At 40.8% G+C, this 18,897-nt stretch overlaps 2 protein-coding genes across 2 annotated transcripts; one reads left to right on the top strand and one right to left on the bottom strand.

Annotated features, from left to right (window-relative positions):
* The first annotated feature begins 157 nt into the window (after nt 1-157).
* CRYM (crystallin mu) lies at nt 158-9,974 on the top strand. Its single transcript, XM_030459613.1, has 8 exons — nt 158-554; nt 845-995; nt 2,502-2,564; nt 4,270-4,371; nt 4,905-5,088; nt 6,617-6,738; nt 7,302-7,386; nt 8,016-9,974. Exons 1-8 carry the CDS (start codon nt 382-384, stop codon nt 8,078-8,080), a joined length of 945 nt encoding a protein of 314 aa, XP_030315473.1. The 5' UTR covers nt 158-381; the 3' UTR covers nt 8,081-9,974.
* Nucleotides 9,975-10,269: 295 nt separating this feature from the next.
* On the bottom strand, nt 10,270-16,690 carry ANKS4B (ankyrin repeat and sterile alpha motif domain containing 4B). The gene is made up of 2 exons (XM_008503044.2): nt 16,455-16,690; nt 10,270-13,243 (listed from the first exon to the last, which is right to left on the bottom strand). The coding sequence occupies exons 1-2, from the start codon at nt 16,616-16,618 to the stop codon at nt 12,172-12,174; spliced, it is 1,236 nt and encodes a 411-aa protein (XP_008501266.2). The 5' UTR covers nt 16,619-16,690; the 3' UTR covers nt 10,270-12,171.
* Nucleotides 16,691-18,897: the final 2,207 nt, after the last annotated feature.

Raw genomic sequence — 18,897 nt, 5'->3', positions numbered from 1 at the left:
TCCCGGTGGAGCCTCCGGGGTGCGGCGAACCGTAAATAAGTCACTGCAGACCCGTTTCATGGCGTTCGCTCCGCCTTCTCCCGCGGCGGTTCCTGACGCGGGGAGGCTCCGAGCAGCAGCGCCTGAGGAGGCGCGGCCTTTCCCGCGGTGCGGGACCTCCCCTCAGCGAAGGGCGCGGCTCTGAGCGGTCGGGGAGGGACGGGAGGGACGGGGACGGTGCCTGCGGTGCCCGGGGGGGAACCGCTGACAGAGAGACGGGACCCGTGAGGGACGGGGCGGTGCCGAGCCGGGGGGCGGAGGCGCCCCTCCGAGTACTTAGTGGCGGTGCCGGGCTGATCGTGGTGCCGCAGTCTCGCCCGTCTCGTCCCGCCGGTTCCCGCCATGGGCTCCGCTCCGCCCGTCTTCATCGGTGCCGAGGAGGTGGAGAAGCACCTGCCCCGTGCCAGCCTCCTGCTCCCGGCGCTGGAGGCCGCCCTGGCCAACTTCTCCGCCGGCGCGGCGGGAGGTGTCGTGCAGCCCGTGCGCACCGTGGTGCCGGTGCGGCCGCACGGAGGGTGAGGGGCGGGCGGCGGGGTGGGCGCTGGGAGGGGGCGGCCTGGCGGGGACCGGGGTGGCGGTGGGAGGGTTGCCTGGCGGCAGGAGGAGGTGCGGCCGCTCCGGAGCGAGGATCGGAGAGCCCGGGCTGCGCTGGGGAAGGGACGGGATGTAAGGAATTGAGGCATCGGAAAAGGTCGCTGGTCCCGAGTTCCATGGTCAGTCGGTAGCCGTGAGATCTTAAGCAGTGTGGTGGCTGCAGGCTGCCGTGCTAGAGGTGCACATGTAATAAAAGTGATTCTCTTACAAGGTTCCTAGGAGTGATGCCAGCTTACAGTGCCGCAGATGATGCGCTGACAACGAAGTTGGTGACTTTTTATGAGCACAAGAAGGATTCCTCTGTTCCTTCTCACCAAGCAACTGTCCTCTTATTTGAACCAAGTAATGGCTCTCTAAAAGCTGTGAGTTTCACGCATGCTTCTGCTTTCTCCTCTGTTGATGTTCTGTCAGTTTTCCCTTCTGATTCCTAGAAGCTGGCGCTGGTGTTGGTGTGAGGAGTTTACTTCCACCACCAATGAAAACGTTTATTTCAAATGAAGAATTGGCCTGAAGTATTCTATATTTCATTCATGTTAAATTTACAGCTACTTGTGATTTGAAGGGATTCTAATCTGTTGGCTCACAAGATGACAGAAGAGAAAAAGGATCAGGAAAAGTTTACTTTGAAATTGAAAAAAAAGAACAAACCAACTTTACAGAATAAAGAATTGGTCTTAAACCATGTTAAGTTAAATCTAAGGATATTTAAAATTTGTAGTAGGGAGTAGTATTCAGTTTGATTGCTTCTTTGTTTAAAGGATTTAAGAATGTTTATCATTTTCATAACACTTTAGTAATAATAATTCTTACAGGGCCAAAACTGGTCAAGAAAACTATGCTGGGCTTTTTTTCCTAAAATGTATCAGAAAACTTCTCAGCTTTTTTAAGCCCCTGTTCTGCTTTAACCTTGCAGGAAGCTAAAACAACCACACAGCTGTTTGCTGGGCCCCTGGCCCACTGAGATGAGGGAGAGATTAAAAAACAAACAACCAAAAACCAAAAAAGCTCCTGAGCTGAGGTAAAGATGGTTCAGTAAGACACAAAATGAAGATAACAATGATCAAACAAGTGATGCACAAGTGCTCTTGCTCACCACCCACTGACTACTGCCCAGCTATTCTTGAGCTGTGTTGTCCTCCTGCCAACTCTCCCCACTTCATACACTGAGCAGGAAATAGAGTATGGAATATCCCTTTTGGCCAGTTTGGATCCAGCTTATTGCTGGGAGGACATGAGAAGCTGAAAAGTCCTTGACTCATGTAAGCACTGCTTATCAATAACTTAAACATCAGTGTGTTATCAGCATTGTTCTCATACTAGAGACAAAATACAGCACTACACCTGCTGTTAGGGAAAAGTTAACTCCATTCCAGCCAAAGTCAGGACAGCTCCTTCATCTATTTGTACACAGTAGCTTGTATGCATTGAGGCAGGAGTGTCCCCTGCCACTGTATGTGATCCACAATCAAAGAATTCCATGGTTCCCAGTTATCCCTTTGTACAGACCAAAGCAGTGATCTTACTGAAGTGCAGAATGTTGCACTTGTTTTGATCCCCTGTGTTGGAGAGCAGGGGATGTGCAGTGCACCAAGAGCTGCATAAGTTAAGAGTAGCTCAGCTTTAATCAGTTTTCGCTCCATTTGTGCTGGTAGAATGTCACAGAAGAACTGGAATACACAAAGAATCTGCACAGCTTAAATATGTGATTTTATATGGTTTATGGTTGTTGTAATAGTAGTTACCAACTTCTGTATTTTTACCTGTGCCCTGTAATAGCACATAATTCACAAATTAGATGAAAATGTTTGGTATTTACTCATACTTTCAGTATTCACATCAGTCTTTGAAATTTATTGGGTTTTTTAAAGGTCATAGATGGCAGTGTCATAACAGCAAAACGAACAGCTGCAGTTTCTGCAATTGCTACCAAGGTATGTTTGCTGTTTCCTAAACTGGGGCAGAATCTGCTAGTGGTGTTATACACAAAAGAACTAGAGGGAATGATGTGAAGGGCTTTAAGTGCATATGAATTAGATTTATGTATTGTGTATCATCAGGAAAAACTTAAAAGTGCAGGTTTTTGTTTTGATTAAGCCATGTCTGGCTTTAACACTTCATTTGTGGTTGAAAAAGGAATCAGAGCTCTGGTTTTACAGCTCATCTGCATGCTTTTCTGGGAATTCACTGAGGTGTCTTCCTTTGTTACTTTCTTCCTGAAAACATGAGGTGAGTCTTGTTGTATGTTGTTATATAAAATATCAACTGGAAGTTGTTTGTTTTGAATTTGTTTTCAAAACAATAAAAAGAGAGCCAGACCTGTTTTTCACCCACCAGCTTTTCATCAGGCTGAAGGCTGATCTCACCACTTTGTTAGTGGCAGTCTTCATGCCAGTGGGAGTCTGTCCATGGCAATAGAGCTAAACTGGCATTAAATTGGAGTGAAGAACCTGTCCTGAAGAGCTTCCCCTTCTAAAGGACAAAACAGCTTACAGTGGATTCCTTGGACATGAGGTTATAGGGCCTCATTCATCTCAGCCATTCTTTACTTGGGCAGTTCTGACAGTTTTTACACAGTCAGGGCTCTGCTGGCATCAGAGCAGCTCTCCGTTGTCATCTGCTGTTTTGGGAAATCTTCAGGAGTGTTTGAGTTTAGCTCATAGTTGTCATCTTTGTTTTTTAAAGACCCATGCTTTTATGCAAGGAAGCTTTGAAATAAGTGTTTCAGAGTCTTTGAAATAAGTGTTTCAGAGTCTTTGAAAGGAACATTAAAAAGAGTTCTTGCTACTGAAAAATAGGATCAATGAGATTTTTTTTTTTTTCCAGTTTATTTGCAGCAGAATAAATGTTGAGAGCCTAGAGAATTCTAAGGCTTTTTATACAGAAATGAGTGGTCCCAGCAAATGCATAAACAAGACACAAGGATAGCTTTGGACTGCACTCCAGCAGCCCTCTCTTCACCTTTGCCAAGTGCTGGTGAATCACAGGCAAGAACTAAACCAGGAAACCAGAAGCTATCATAGAACAGCATTTTAGTATTCATTCCTTGGCACCATTCTTGTTTTTACAATACCTGATACATCCATATTATGGCTCTTGCAATGCCAGGGTCTGGTTGTGGTATGATTTATGGCTTCAGTGAATTAAAAAAGAGAGCTTAGTTTTTGTGCTGCCAGCTTACCTGTTCAGCTACCACTCTCAGTACTGATCATTTTTGGTATTATGAGCCCTGCTTTCTACCAGTGCAGAACATCAACACTGTGGTTTTACACGTGGTCACCTAGGTGTGAGGTGTTGTACTAATATGAGGGCCCCCAGGATTTGCATTGCCTGATGCTGTTGCATCTTAAGTCTCAGTTTCAAGGGTTGGTGAATTCAAAACCAGAATCAAGCAAAGATGTACTTCAGTGCTATTGACATTAGCTTTTGCATCTAAAAAATTTATATATATGTATATATAGTGGTAATTGAATATTGTTTTATATTAATGTGAATCAATACGAGCTTACATAGAAACTTTTTTATTTAAAAGGGCAAAGAATACTGTTTTCTTTTGTAGTAATTTGCTATATTGTTGGTATATCTGTTAATATATTGTCCTTACCTATTCTTTTTTTTTTTAAATTTCATACTGTTCAGTTGTTAATGCCACCTTTTGCAGAAGTTCTGTGCATTTTGGGAGCTGGTGTTCAAGCTTACAGCCATTATGATATCTTCACAGAGCTGTTCACATTTAAGGAGGTAATGGAAGCATCTTAACAGCATGCATCTGTTTTTCTCTATTGTTTCAGGAGCACTGAAAACCATACTGTAGCCAATAAAGTTAAAATATTAATCATATTTAAAGTATTAATCATAATTTGAAAGAAAAATACCTTTAGAATTGTTTACTCAGGTGTTCATCTGTGTAAAAAGAAAAAGAAAAATTGAAAAAAAAATTAAAAGAGGATTGGAAACCAAGTCAGGTTCCAGGTGGCCTACTGTGTATGCTGTCCTTGGATGGGCTTGCTGTGATCTTTCCCTTAAACATATTGTTTGGGAACATCTGTATTTTATAAATGCAGCTCTGCCAGGAGCTGTTACAGTAGCATCACAAAGCAGTCATTCAAATGTAGCTGTTCACATATGAAATGTAGTGACTTACATGAGGAGAACATAAAAGGGGGAAAAACCCCAAACCATTTAGGTTACATCTGCTGAGAACTGAAACAATGCTCAGTTTCAGCAAGGTGGAATTCTCCAAGCTAATCTGCTTGTCTTTTTTTTCCTTGAAGGTCAGGATATGGAACAGAACCAAAGAGAAAGCAGTGAAGTTTGCTGCTTCAGTCAGTGGCCCAGTGCAGGTCTGCTCCTCTGCTCAGGAGGCTGTTACTGGGGCTGATGTGATTGTAACAGTCACTATGGCAACAACACCCATTTTATTTGGAGACTGGGTGAAACCAGGTGCCCATATCAATGGTATGCTATGTCCTCATTGGTATTAACCAATGGGTAAATTTATTATCACATTATTTAGCATGAAAAACTGTGGAAGCAATGGTCTGTGTTTCTCACAGTGAATGTTCTTTCCATTTTGAATTTTCCTCTCTAGCAAGGACCACTTTTGCCAGCCCTGTTTCCTGGCTGTCTGGAGCCAGAACTCCTGCATATCCCAGCACTGGATGTTTGCTGGATTATGGAATATGCTTTTCCTTCCTAGTGGTGCATCATCTTTACTACCATGTTATCACTTAATACTCACCTTGGTCTCTCCATTTCAATACCCCATAAAAACATCCTATTTTCTAAGTGGTTTCTGTTTATTCTACTCTTTCCTTGGTAGCTGTAGCTTTTTCTTCACCTTGTTTTGTAAGCTTCTCTATTTGTTAATTTTTGAGCTTATAGCATTTATTTTTTTAGTTGTGTTAAAAAGATAAAATAAGTGTGTCAAAAACAATTTGACATCTAATTATGGTGAGGTCTGGGGGGCTTTGTTGTTGTGGTGTTTTGGGTTTTTTTCCTGCCTTGCATTGATGTTGCTACACTATTGTTTGGAGCCTCTGGACAGTCTCACATTTGTTTATTTTATTTCTTGTGGGCCTGGTTCTGACAACCTTGTGCATTTTCCAAATGGCATGGTGATGGTGATGAGACAAAAGCAACTTGTTAAAGGAAACAGTTTAAAGAAAGGTCCCACATTCCAGCAGCATCCTATCAATTTTTCAGACTCAATTTAGTCCTTTGTCATTGAATGTTGCTGTCTGTGTTATGTCAGGAAATGGAAGACAGAAGTACAACCAAAAGCAATTAAGGTCTACAATCACTGAGGTGACACATACACAAAGACCTCTCTCCTTTCTTTGCCTTTTTGGGTGTTTTTTCTGCATTGAGGCATTTGTGCTGTTCAAAGAGGCATTCAGATGACATGGAATTCATTATTCCATTACATCAGGATTAACTACAGTACATCTGTTTGTTTTGGGTTTTTTTAGTCCATAATAAGTTGTTGTATTTTATGTTAAGCCTGATTTGCTTTCAGTTTCTCCAATTAAGTGGAAATCCATAGCTTGCTCCACTTATAAACTGGAACTTGTGAAGTTACAAGGAAATAATAGAAGGCTTAAAATTCCTAAATAGTACCATTGAATCTGCATGTGCAAGTCTTTGCTTCATGCTACTTTGATTCTCATCTGTTCAGGATTAATGAGGGTTTCTTCAAATCTTACTTATCTTTATAGACATGTATCAGATGCAGTTTGAATCAAATAGAATGACTGTAAAATTCAGGGCATTTGGTAATGATGTGATGAAATACAAAGGGGTAAGAGAAAACTACCCTATTTTTCTGTTGTTTTATCAACCAACGTGTCTCCATGTGCTAATGTCAGATTGTATATCACATATTCACAATAATGTCCCTCGTTACTTCCCACATGTCTTTTGGAGAAAATGTGCTTTGAATTTGTTTTAAACATTCCTCCCAAATTCATCAATTTTCTTGTCTTAGCTATTGGAGCAAGCAGACCAGACTGGAGAGAACTGGATGATGAACTGATGAAGAATTGTGTTCTGTTTGTGGATTCCAGAGAGGCTGCTCTCACAGAGTCAGGAGATGTTATATTATCAGGGGTAAGACTTCCTTAAATTATGGACTTTATTTTTGTGGCAGTTGGCTTGGTAGTTATGTTAAATATTTTAAAAAAGAAATTTATTAAAGCTGTAACTTTCTTCCCAGAAGATTTTGGTGGTATTGGCTCACATCAGGCCTCTAGAGAATGGATAACAGAAGCAGACAGGAATCTGCAGAAATTTGACAGCAGGGACTGTAATGGAATTTTCTTCTCTTTTGAGGTTTTCACAGAACAAATATAGTTTCCACTATTGAGTTGTAACATAATAGTTCCAGATAGGTAAGGTGTGTAGAACTGCATGTCTTTTGTTGGATGAGCAACAAGATATCTTCAGTGAAAATAAGAAAGTCTGTCAGCTGTTTTCCTCTGAAATCTATTCCACTCCTCTGTGATTTCTGTCCAGTTTTTGTGTTAATTGTCTGGATACTCATCAGCTTCACCATGGAAAAGGATCAGTTCTGGAACAGCAGAACTGGAGGAGTTTTTTCTTTTGAAGTAGCTCAGAAAAAAAAGGTTTTCTCTTAATATATGTTTTTGTATAAATATGTGCTTGTTTCACAGGCAGAGATTTTTGCTGAGCTGGGAGAGGTATTGCAGGGTACAAAACCAGCCCTGCCTGAGAAAACGACAGTGTTTAAGTCACTGGGTAAGAACAACCCCTCCTGTGTACAAGTCTGACAGAAAACAATGCCCTGTTGTTTATTAGGTCCCCCATGCGTGGGAAAGCTGCTGATCATCTTCCAAACTCCAGTGGCACTGCACTGTCCATAAGAAACCAGGATGTGATTTGCATTTTCCTTTTTTATTTCCCTTTATTTATATCTTGGGGCTGATGTAATGCAAAGTGATGGGAAAGTAAGCAAACAATAGAAAGAAGTACATTTTCCACCTCATAGTTTTTCAACATGGCTGCAGTGTTTATAAGGAGTGTCCTGCTGTTATGACCACAGTCTGTCTGACCTCCAGACAATGTGGTACTGTACTGTGGGACTGGAGTTGATGTCTGGGGAAAAGAGGTCTGAAAGGGCCAAGCTGTGACATGGACACTGAATATTTGATTGATGCTATTACATGATGGCTATAAACCTCAGGTGTAATACTGTAGGTGTTTGGGATGGAGAGGGATTCCTGTTCTTGTCCTGCTAGATAATTTAATAATTTAATAATAATTTAATTTAATCTAGATAATTTCCTGAGGCCTTCTGTTCTTTTCTGAAGCTATATTGTTTTGTCCAGCTGAAGAACTGTTTGCAGTTGACTTTAATTCTTTTTCAGGGATGGCTGTTGAAGATACAGTAGCAGCAAAATTTGTTTATGATTCATGGTCAGCTAGTAACTAAAGAGAGAAGTCTACAGTGCCAAGGAGGCCAAGAAAATTGTTTGCATTTAGTTTCCTTGGATCTTTTTGCTAACAAGAAAGGCACCAGCCCTGCCTGAATGTGGCCCTTATAGAACATTTAAAAATGAAAATTAGAATGTCAGCAGTAGACTAATTTCTACAGTTTTCAAATGGCAAGTATTAGATACCTACAGTGTTACTAAGAAATGTATCTTGTATAACAGCAAGTATTAAATTATTACAGTGACACTAACAAGGGGGGTTTTATGTGTTTGGGCATCATTTTGTGACCGTTGCCTTTACTCCCTTATTATTTATGTAGGAGAAGTCTATAGATAGTTTTCTTGGGTTTAGAAAGGTAATTCATACTGGAGTAAAATCTATCAGTTCAGAGAATGGGTGCTAATAAACTATACCCAGCACCTCTCCTAGTACATTCCTGGGTGGGATATTGCCATGTTCACACTGCATGGAGCCATCAAAAACATGAGAAGTGAAAATGTGTTTTGATTTAACTTGTATCTCCCCACAGAAGATAGTTCATTTTTTTATTAATCTATGGTGTTCTTAAGTTCTTTTTCTTAGCTGCTTGAAGGTTGGAACTATACAAATTGTTTTCAGCAGGATAACCTTCCAGTACACAGGCAAATATTTCCAGCTTGGCTGTACCATAGCTCAATTGGTAATTGTTCTTTTGTCCCAAGGGATATGAGCTAGGGCTGGGATTTCCATGGCTCTTTCTTGGCAGAGAAACCCAATGATGTTCTACGTAAGGAAAAGTTCCAGTTTTGTGCTGTTATGCAACTGCCTTACAAGAGCTTGAGCTTCTGCTGAAAAAAAAACTATTGCCCTAGAAACATATTCCTGCCTCTGATTAGAGCTGTGCCTTACAACATTTTATTTCTGCTAACATTTCATGCAGGCTATTAAGAATTTCTTCACTCTTTGGAAGGATTAGATGACATGGTCATTCTATATTGATGCCAGTAGAATACAGTGGAGCCCACAGGAAGGACATTCAGAAGCAGTTAGCATTAAAGCCCTTGAGGGTATATAAGTAAGTATAGAAATTAATGAACACAGTGCAAGTATGACATAAATGACACTCCAAATTGTAAGCCTGGTGAAAACTAGCTGGGAAAAAAGTAGTAAGTGGCAGAGTTTGTAGTTATTTGCAAAGTTTTAGCATGGCAGAGCACCAGACCAGTAAGTGAATAGGGCCAAAGGATGTGTTTGTGGGTAGGAATCTAACTCCATTGATCTTGTTTATATCAGCAGAAACAAGGCCAGAAATTTCTGTATAAGCTTTGCATTTTTTAATTTTAGCAAAGTTACCCTTCTCATTTTACACATTTTTTTCTTTGTCATTTCTGAAGTGTTCAGAATTCTAAAGTATTGACTTACACTGTTACTTCAGAGATAAAGAACTCAGTAGCTTCAGCAAAATGTGATAGTTGTTAATGCTCCATAATTCAAGAACTCTATGGAAACTTGCATTTCTTAGGACAGTATTTTCCTAGTTCTGTGTATGAGAATAACAGGGTTTGTAATTTAGAATGAGACACAATGTTTGGGAAGAAGACAAATAGTTTATTTTCACATGTACTCTTCTACAGACCATGCACTTTCAAAGTAGATGGAACCAGTCCAGAAACCTGGTTCTGAAAACCCAGGGTGTTCACAGCTTGCATTGGCAATAGGAGCCTGGCTTTGAATTCATTAAGGGGATTTTAATCAACTACAACTGGAGATTCTTGGGTGGTGTCTTTACATTTTTTCAAGGGAAATAATAACCTTAATTTCTGTGTTTCCTTCTCTTTCAAATCAAAGTCTCAAGAAATTGTGTAACTTGCATTTATGTTAAAATTAAATACACCCTGTTTTTCTTTGACTTCCATTTTGTTGTCCATTACTTGTGTTTTGGGGATTTTTTTTTTTTTAATAGGAGGAAAAAAGCATGCAAGCTGTTGCAGTGACTGCTCTCTTCAGTAAATGTGATCACTCAAAGTAAAGGGGAAAATGAAGTGTGAGTACCTAAGGATGGACCTGACCACACTGGATGCTTGTGACAAGAGAATCAATCCATTGCTAAGCTGATAGTCTCTGCCATTATCTCTGGTTGTCAGAGGACACAGCAGACAGATTTACAGATGAGTATGCTAAGAGGCAGATTTTCAGTGCAATTCAGAGATACTTGGGGCCTGATCCCCCTAATTTGTAATTTCTCCAGGTGCCTTCTCTCCTGCCTACATTTGGCGCCTAGCAATGACAGCCACTGGCACACTTAGCAAAATTTCCATACTTAGCATTTCCCTGGATAAATGGATTTGACCCAGTTATTTAAGATCTGTTCTTAAAAGGTGCATTATGCTCCCCACTTTGCTCTAGAGAGATGTTGTCAGAGCAGCATACACCTACTCTCAACCCTTTATGTTAGGATGGTAAAATTCAGCCAGTGCAGCTGGAGGAAGATGCAGGGAGCAATGAGGCTGCACTTGATGCTTCTGTGGCTGCTGGGAGCACCTCTGGCATGGGGAAAGCCTTACATTTATACATCAGTTATGTAACTGAGAACTACTCCCCTTCAAAGTCCACTTGTCATATGGTTTCAAATATTCATCACTTCCATCTTGCTTTGTTAGAGATTTCTGAATTTATTAGGCAAAATGAAAGTAAGCCAGCAGGTTAATAACACTCTGGGGGAATGCTGTCTGATTTAGTGTGCTGAGCACAGTAGTCATGGTTGCAGAGAATTGGACTTTGATTTGACTGCTTAATAGAAATAAAATATCAACCTGCTGCAGTAAAGAACTTCAAGGAGGAAAGAGTTGAGTATAAAGTCCAGCTAAGAAAATAATATGCAAATTGAAGTAACAAGAAGATAGGAAAAGAAGGAAGCATGAAAAAGTAAATTAACTAGGACTAGTGTCCATAAATGCAGTGTACCCTTAAGGAAAAATCATAGCTGACTAATGGAAGGCTATAAAAAGAGATTTAAAGATAAAAGCCCTGCTAATAGTTGTGCTTCTAAAACCTGAGATATTTGCTAAAGAATGGCTGTTACAAAAACCTTAGTAATTCATATCAGAGAGTGCTGGGTTCCCAAGGAAACAGGCCTGAGAGATGGAGGGAACAGTGTGAATACCTCCAGACAGACTGGAAGCTCACTCTTCTTTACAGTCTCACTATCTTTTCATGAGCTCTGTGTGTGTGTGTACCAAGTTCCAAGCAGTGACAACTGACCCAACAGAAAATGTGTGATGAGCAACCTGGTTTCTGGGAGTTCACATGGCAAATGCACCCTATAGGAAGCTAAGGATATACCAAAAGAGGTTAAAAATGTTGAAAATATAACCTAATCTGCCTGTATTTGAAAGTACTGCAGTCTTGGTACAATTGAGGACATGATAGTGTTGGCAGCTGAGTCCAGTCTAATGAGACAAAAGAATGTACAACTCATGCAGAGCATCTCTTGGCAAGGTACTTCATGTATTTTTAAAATAATATCAATACAGGAGCAAAACACTTTCCTGACAAGAACACGAAACTTGTTGTAAATAAGTCTTACATGAATTCAGAGACTATTAGAATCACTAAGCCATAGCTGAAATCAAGATTCAGATGCTATTTCTAATACATCAGTACAGCAAGGGCAGTTTGTGGCAATCTAACAGAAGCAAATGGAGAAGATAAAGTTCTCAGGCTTTGGGAATGCTCTTTACATCGTGGTTTTGGAGAAGAAAAGAAAGGCTTTATTGTGAAGCAGTGTGGCTGGCCTTCTAATATTTTAAGTTATTCAGACCAAAAGAAATAAAATGCCCATAAACAGCTGAGGGAGAAAATGTTTACACCTAGAACTTTTGGTTTTTTACCTTCACTCTTTCTTTTTGGCACAATATGCTTGAATTAGTATCCTGTGTTCCACAGTCATCTATCTGTTCAGAGAGAAAATTCTTGTCCTTGCTGTACTCTCCAAAGTAATTGGTACCTCTCTGCCTCTTGCTATAACAGACATCTGGAAAGAATTTCATATTCTTTGGAAAGGGGAAAAGATAATGAATCAGTGTGCAGGTTACAGCAACTGATATTCATTTATAAGCAAGTATCTACAGTCTTTCCAGGGTTCTTGAGTGCTTGTTTTCTTCTATTCACAGCATTCAGGACTTTCTTTCTTGGCCCAAGCTCCATCTGAATGCTCTGTAGATCTTCATCAGAACATAACATCAGGGCATCTAAATCAATTTTTTCCCTCATGAAGACTGGAAGGAACTCATCCAGCATCTGTGATGCCAGAAATACCTCAAGGGGTGTGTTCTCTGTTTCCTCATCATCCCACATGGCTTCTTCCTCATGCCAAGGGACATCAGCACCACTTTCAACATCATCCTCCTTACCATTCTCAGCATTTTCATGCTGAAAGAGCTCACTGGACATTTTAAAGCTTGTACCTTCTTTCTGAGTAGACACTGTTTCAGGATTTACATCTGCAGCCAAATTCCTTCCAAATACAATCTTGCCAAGACCTGGCCGCTGAAAGATGGAGACCTGGCTGTCGTTCTCAGGGAAGTTTTTCTCTCCGAGGTCATTCAGTAATTCTTCCTCCTCTTTCTCATCAAACAAATGCATCACAGTTTTCCTACCTGTCCCATCCTCTTGGTTATTGTTTTGTGTTCCTTGGCTTCTTGTGCTATCACCTGTCTTTTTTGCCTTCAGTTTGAAGGTGTCTTTCAGGTTTTTGGAGAAAGGATTTGTGTTTGAAGCAAAGAGACTCGTTAGCTTTCCTCTGGAGTGTGTCCCTCCAGAGGAATTTACTGAACCAACCTTTTCTTTCATGTAATACCGGTTCATTTCCTGCTGGTGTTTCTCTTGGCGCTTCTCACATTCCTTGATTTGTTTCTCCACATTCCTCTGGGCCTGTGCTTTGAGTTTGCTGACCCTCTTGGGATTCAGGATGTTCTGCTCAGTGGCAGCTTTGTCCAGGATCCTGACGCATTCGTTGCGGTCCCTGCTGGCAGCCACCTCCAGGGGAGTGCGGAGGTCGTTGTCCAGAGCAAAGATGTTGGCCCCAAAGTTGATCAAAAAAGAAACACAATGGATGTGACCATTGCAAGCAGCGTGGTGGAGAGGTGTGTTCCCCCAGATGTCACATCTGTCTGGATCACCTCTGAGAAGGAAAATGGCAGACAGTGAGCTGGGCATAGCCATACGTAACCCCACAGCAGTGGGGCTGCACAGATACAAGGCATTTAGCTCTGCTTTGCTGTGAGTGTGGGCTGGTGAAAATGAGTCAGCTGCATCCTCTAGGACAGTGCTGCACCAATTTACACAAGCATTGGGTTTGGCTGCACATGTGGCATTAGCTCTGATTCCTGCCTGTCTTTAAATTAAGCAGGCTGGCTTGGGGTCAGGGTGATTGCAAATGCTACTCTCCAGAATGGATGCAGGGTAGTTCCTTTGTGTCCCCCCAGGATCTGGCAGGGCTGCTGGCAGGGATTGCTTTGCTCCCCACTTTGCTCCCAATGCATTGCTGCTGGCAGCTCAAAGTGGCCTCAGGCTTTGACTTAAACTTGTAAGAATTAGTGGCAAAATTGTTTCAATAGCTTTTGCGTGGCATATTTTTAAGGCTTTTTGGTGACTCTTCCCTTTTGCCTGTCAAATGCAGGGGCAATATTAGGATTCTTCAGTGGCCACAGAGATACATATTTAATGAGCCCATGTAGTAACCTTTTTGGTAGGTAATATGTAAATTATTTAAAGTCCTGATTACATGTTTGTTGCCATTGCTACTAGACTAAGCTCAGATAATGCCTGTGCTTTTCTTCAGGTCTTTAGCTTTCCTTAAGCTGCTTTTGCTCATGGGATTTGAAAAGCAGAAGCTCATTTGAAAATAAAATACCACATCTTTTCAATTGAATTTGAAGCCAGTGAAATTGCTTCCTTTTCAACTCTTGCACTGACTTCTGCTCCCTGCAGAGAAGAATTGGCTTGAACCTTTTGTTTCATATTTGGCAGGATCAGCATTAGAAGTGGTTCAGAATGGAGCCTGAGTCATCTGGCAGCCATACTAGCCCAAAACCCTTTAATAACTTACGGCCCAGAGTCCAAATTTACAAGGATAACTTCTAATAGTGGGGTCTGAGCATTTCAGTGACTTGGAGATCTGTTCCACAGCAGGTACACTGTGAATGGAATGGTTTGTCCTGCCACAGAATCTCCTTCAGGCATTGATCTCTGGCTTTGAGTATCTCTGAAGCAAAGCACTAACATCTTGTTGAGGGCCACACCTGAAAACATCTTTCAGCCTGAAGTGCCAAAGGCAAGAGAGAGGTTGGAGGTTCCTGCTGAGCAGAGGCAGGAGCTGCTGGCACTGGGAGGCAATGGGAAGTCTGAGCACACCAGGCAAAGAGAGCCCGGGTGTTGCTACAAGGAGGTGGCAGCTGAGGATCAAAGTTTCTCCACTTACACATATGGAAACCATGTGTACATATTTCTGCTTTTGTGGCTCTGCCCTGGGGAAGTGCCTGCTTTTGGCCAAGCGTGCTGGATGCTCTTTTTCCCTCATTAGCAAACAGGCTGAGCCCTGGAGAGCTGGGTCATCCCTCTTCCCCCAGATCCCTTCATCGCTGTTTGTGATCTCTTTTCCCCATGGAGCCTGCCAGCCTTTGAGCTTCAAATAATTGACAGAGTGTCTGTTCCCAGCTCAGTGGGACTTTGGATAAGGTTTAACATCTACTTTGGGTTCTCATACTCCTTTTTCCCTGCTTTCCTAAAGAGTCTCACACAAAGGAGAACAGATCTCCTATTTGGTCTTGCTTTTATTCATGTACCTACAAAGCAAGCAGAGAAAATGTCTCTTGATGCCTGGGAGGATAAGCTATTTCAAGATGAAAAGGGTTTCTTATTAGTATTGCTACATTTTCCAAGGGCTTAATGTGTTGCAAGCTACAGAGTCCCAAAATCTGCAATCACTCTAAAGAAAACCATCCTATATCTTATTGCCTTTGTTAGGAAACATCTTAAAAGAAAGGATGAATTTGTGGGTAAAATAATTGAAGTATTTTCTCACAAGAAACCATTAACTGACTGCAGAACGGATTGAACATCTTCCAAAACTCAGTTTCTCCTAAGAAAACTGGTGAGATTACAGCCATGTATCTGGCAGCCCCATCTTGCTAATCATGTCAAGAAATCTTGGATTAAAATATAGGTGAATGCACATGTTTGAAGACTTTGAGGGCAATACTGTCCCGAAGCTGTTCTGTTTCAAGAAAAACAGTTAGAAATACATTAAATAATAAGTTCATAGAAATTCTGAACTTTAGTCCATCTTCTGTGACTTCTGTCAGCTTAGGACAAGAGGACATATTTTTTACTCAAATTTTGAAAAAAAATATTTTATTTGTTCCTTAGCTGGGTGTTCTGTCTTCTAGGTCTTCAGGTGTTCAAGGACAAACCTTTATTGACCCTAAACCCTTTCTTGCAGCTTCCTTATTTATATGAGCTGAAAAATTATCAATCTATTTTGCTTCTCCTGGGGACAGAGCAATAACCATGCAGTCCAAAGGTCTTTTTTATTGTGTATTACAGCCACACCTGAGTTCATTGAGCTATAAATCAAATCTATGAAGAAACTATTTTAATTCCGTATTTTCAATTTATTTTTAATAAAAGAATTCTCAGATACATCCAAATAGTTATTAAACTTTTCAATCTTCTTTAAACTGTTATAATTGAGCATACAGGTCAACTTAATTTTCATCTAAGCCCAGAAAGAGTATTTTATTAACTCCATCCCTGCACAGCAGCAGATTTGGTTTTGGTAGATATTATTACAGAATCACAGCTTACAAGTTAGGCTCCAAGCAAGAGGGCACTGAGAGTGGGGAGGTTTATCCCTGCTTACTGCAGGGGGGGTGGGACTGGACGACCTTTAGGGGTCCCTTCAACACAACTTATTCTATGATTCTATGATTTTACAGTACATTTTAAGTATGTAATACATTTAAATGATACCAAACAAATATTAATATTAGTAATTAATCTGTAAATACCTTCCTTTTTTGTTTCCTTTTTTTTTTTCAGGTTTGCAGGTATTGTACCCCAGCTACTGAACCAGTGTTATAATTTTTGTCTAGATGGTAGTTGGTAAATCTAGAGAAATAACAATTTTAGATATCACCATCTTAAAACTGTTGATTGCAGTTTGTCTCTGGAAAGCATTAAACCTTCCCAGAGGTCTCCTAACTACACTTTGAAAGCAAATAGGAGATATTTTTTAGACTTTTGTGTCTGAGGTCATCCAAACATTAGAAAAATGACACGCTAATTACAGTTTTAAGCCACAAACTTTAAATAATGGAGGCTGATTGACTCACCCCCTACGACAAATGACTTCCAGAGCTTCTAGATAGCCATGGTATGCTGCCAGGAGGGTGGGTGTCATCCCATCTTCATCTGAAGTATTGAGGTCTTTCCTAGTGGCTTCCTTCAAGAGATCCAAATTGCCATCAGCTGCTGCTTTGTGATACCTGGTGGGCATTTTCAGTAAATTGTGGCTTCCCAAAGCAGCTCTGAACAATATCCAGACTGTCCAGTCACTCTTCCATGGCAGGGGTAGTTCATTAATGATTACAAGTGGAGATGTCTCCGTGAGGATGGAAATGAGGAGGCAAAGTTCACCTTGAACAACTTACATGGAGCTCTGTGTGGGTGATGGGCACTGGTGTGGTGAATGCTTTCCTTTCCTGGAAGGTGGCTCTGCCATTTACCAATGATTGCATATTTGACTATTGAAATGTAGACCTTGAAAGGTCCTTTCAAGCCATAGAAAGCCACAAAAAAACTTCAGAAAACCATGAATGTCAGTATGAACAGATTTCACCCTAAATAATAAAGTGTCCCTGAGTTTTGATGGGATGAAGTACATAAACAATTACCTTTGGTGGTAAAGTCCTTTGTAACCTGTCATTTACTGGACTGCTGCATTTAAAAGAAAACCTCTCCTCCACCAAAGCAGGCACATCCCTGAAGCCATTTCATGCACATAAACTGATGAGCAGATGGAAACAGGCCCCTTTGCAAGTCACAGCAGGGAAAACCACTGCGTGATCCTTTTAACTGCAAATTGCATTTAATTAGAGGATCTTAAGGCACTTAGGAAATATTAATTAATCTATCAAGTACTGTAATCTCTGCTTTAGATACAAAAAAATGGAACCATGATAGGTTTGAACCCACTGTCCCGTCCAGGACTCTGTGCTCCTCACCTGAGAATAGATGAGACCAGTCCCCATCTCACACAATCACCTCTTCCTTTACAGATTATTTCTCCTTATTTCAGTAGCAGCATGGGCTGTGGGGAGAAGCTTACAGAATTAGACCATAATTCTAGCTTCTAGTTTTAAAAGAATTACAAATAGCCATAATAAAGGTCAGGTTTAAAAGAGTCACTAAGAAGAAATCAGTAAGAGATCAGCAACAGACTACCTGCTGCTTGATGAAATGCTGCAGCCATCTGTTATTCTGGTCACATTCACAACAGCTGCCAGATAAACGTTACTTCTTTGTCAAGCTGCTTACCATGACTAGCTGAATTAACCTGCATTTTAGAGCATCTATCCTCAGCAATTACTAGTGAGGTTTTGTTGCTTATTCTGCCAGTCACAGAAGCAATAGCAACTGCAAACCGACTCATTGTCCAGAATTGGTGCAATTACAGACTGGAGGGCCACCTCATTTACTTCCTATAATGCCACCCATTTAATACACCAGAAACCTTTCCAAATGGGCTTTCTCTCTGGGTTATTTTCTCAGACAGGAATTGAAGAGCTATTCAGGAACAAACTTGTAGCAACATTTCCTTCTCTAAGGGCAAGGAGGGCCAGCCAGTTTCTGGTTTGAATCTTGGAATAAACAAGTCTAGGTAGGAATAAACTACATCCTGTTTTTCCTTCGTGTCACCCACAGCCATACCTGCTGCTCTACTGCCATCTCAGGGCAGTGAGGAAGGGCTGTGCTTCACCCAGGCCACCTCCATCCCCATACTGGGAGACAGTTTTTTCCCTCAGCCCCTTTTTGAGTTCCTGCATTGGCATTATTACTTTTCTAATAAAAAGTCCAATACTTTTTTCAATTTTCTGTTTAACCAGGCCCAGCACTGAGTTAAATTTACAACTACTAGAAAAAAACAAGCTGTTGCAGAACAAAGACAGGTAATACATATCATTTTTTCATGTGTGTTTCTGGATGTCACTGAATTTCATTTCATTTACTGGGTAGTGTAAGGATTTTTACTCTCAGGAGAGTAAGATGATCTTAAGCCACATGCTGCATATACCACCCATGCCAGGTAGAAGGGAGGACACAGCATTTTTCATCTTGACATTTGGCATTGTTAGCTACAGCCATGGAAATGAGTTGGTGGCAAAAGAGACCTTTTAATTTTTCAAGATTCTTGATTCTTACTACGGATGTGCATTTATTTGCTTTTCTGTCCATTAATTCAGCATGCAAAATATTGAATTCAGAATGATTTTTATGATCTAACATCTGAAAATATATAAAAAAAAGTTACTCTGCATGATATTAAGTGGTAGAGTATTGTTCCAAGTTTTAATTAGTGGCAAAGCAAAACCCATGTCAGTTGTTGAGAAGCTCCAGGACTTTGCAAGCTTTATTTATGTCACAAAAATGGGCAGCACAAAAAAGAAAGAAAAAAGACCAAACAAAATCTCCATCTGTTCCTAAACTCCTGGTGCGTGTTCATCCTTGTCCCATCCAAAAACCTCAATTTAAAATGTGATAAATGATTGAACATCA

Source organism: Calypte anna, chromosome 14 (assembly GCF_003957555.1).
Source record: "Calypte anna isolate BGI_N300 chromosome 14, bCalAnn1_v1.p, whole genome shotgun sequence".
Taxonomy (NCBI): Eukaryota; Metazoa; Chordata; class Aves; order Apodiformes; family Trochilidae; genus Calypte; species Calypte anna.
Note: the sequence above shows the minus strand (reverse complement) of the source record. Positions and strands in the feature narration are given on the sequence as shown.

Bases quoted from the DNA above. Each gene is read 5' to 3' on its own strand.
- CRYM (XM_030459613.1), top strand. From the start codon at position 382: ATGGGCTCCGCTCCGCCCGTCTTCATCGGTGCCGAGGAGGTGGAGAAG. The intron at 555-844 runs GTGAGGGGCGGG...TTCTCTTACAAG, and splicing joins CCGGTGCGGCCGCACGGAGG to GTTCCTAGGAGTGATGCCAG. The intron at 6,739-7,301 runs GTAAGACTTCCT...CTTGTTTCACAG, and splicing joins GAGATGTTATATTATCAGGG to GCAGAGATTTTTGCTGAGCT.
- ANKS4B (XM_008503044.2), bottom strand. From the start codon at position 16,618: ATGCCCACCAGGTATCACAAAGCAGCAGCTGATGGCAATTTGGATCTC. The intron at 13,244-16,454 runs GTGAGTCAATCA...TTTCCTTCTCAG, and splicing joins GAAGTCATTTGTCGTAGGGG to AGGTGATCCAGACAGATGTG.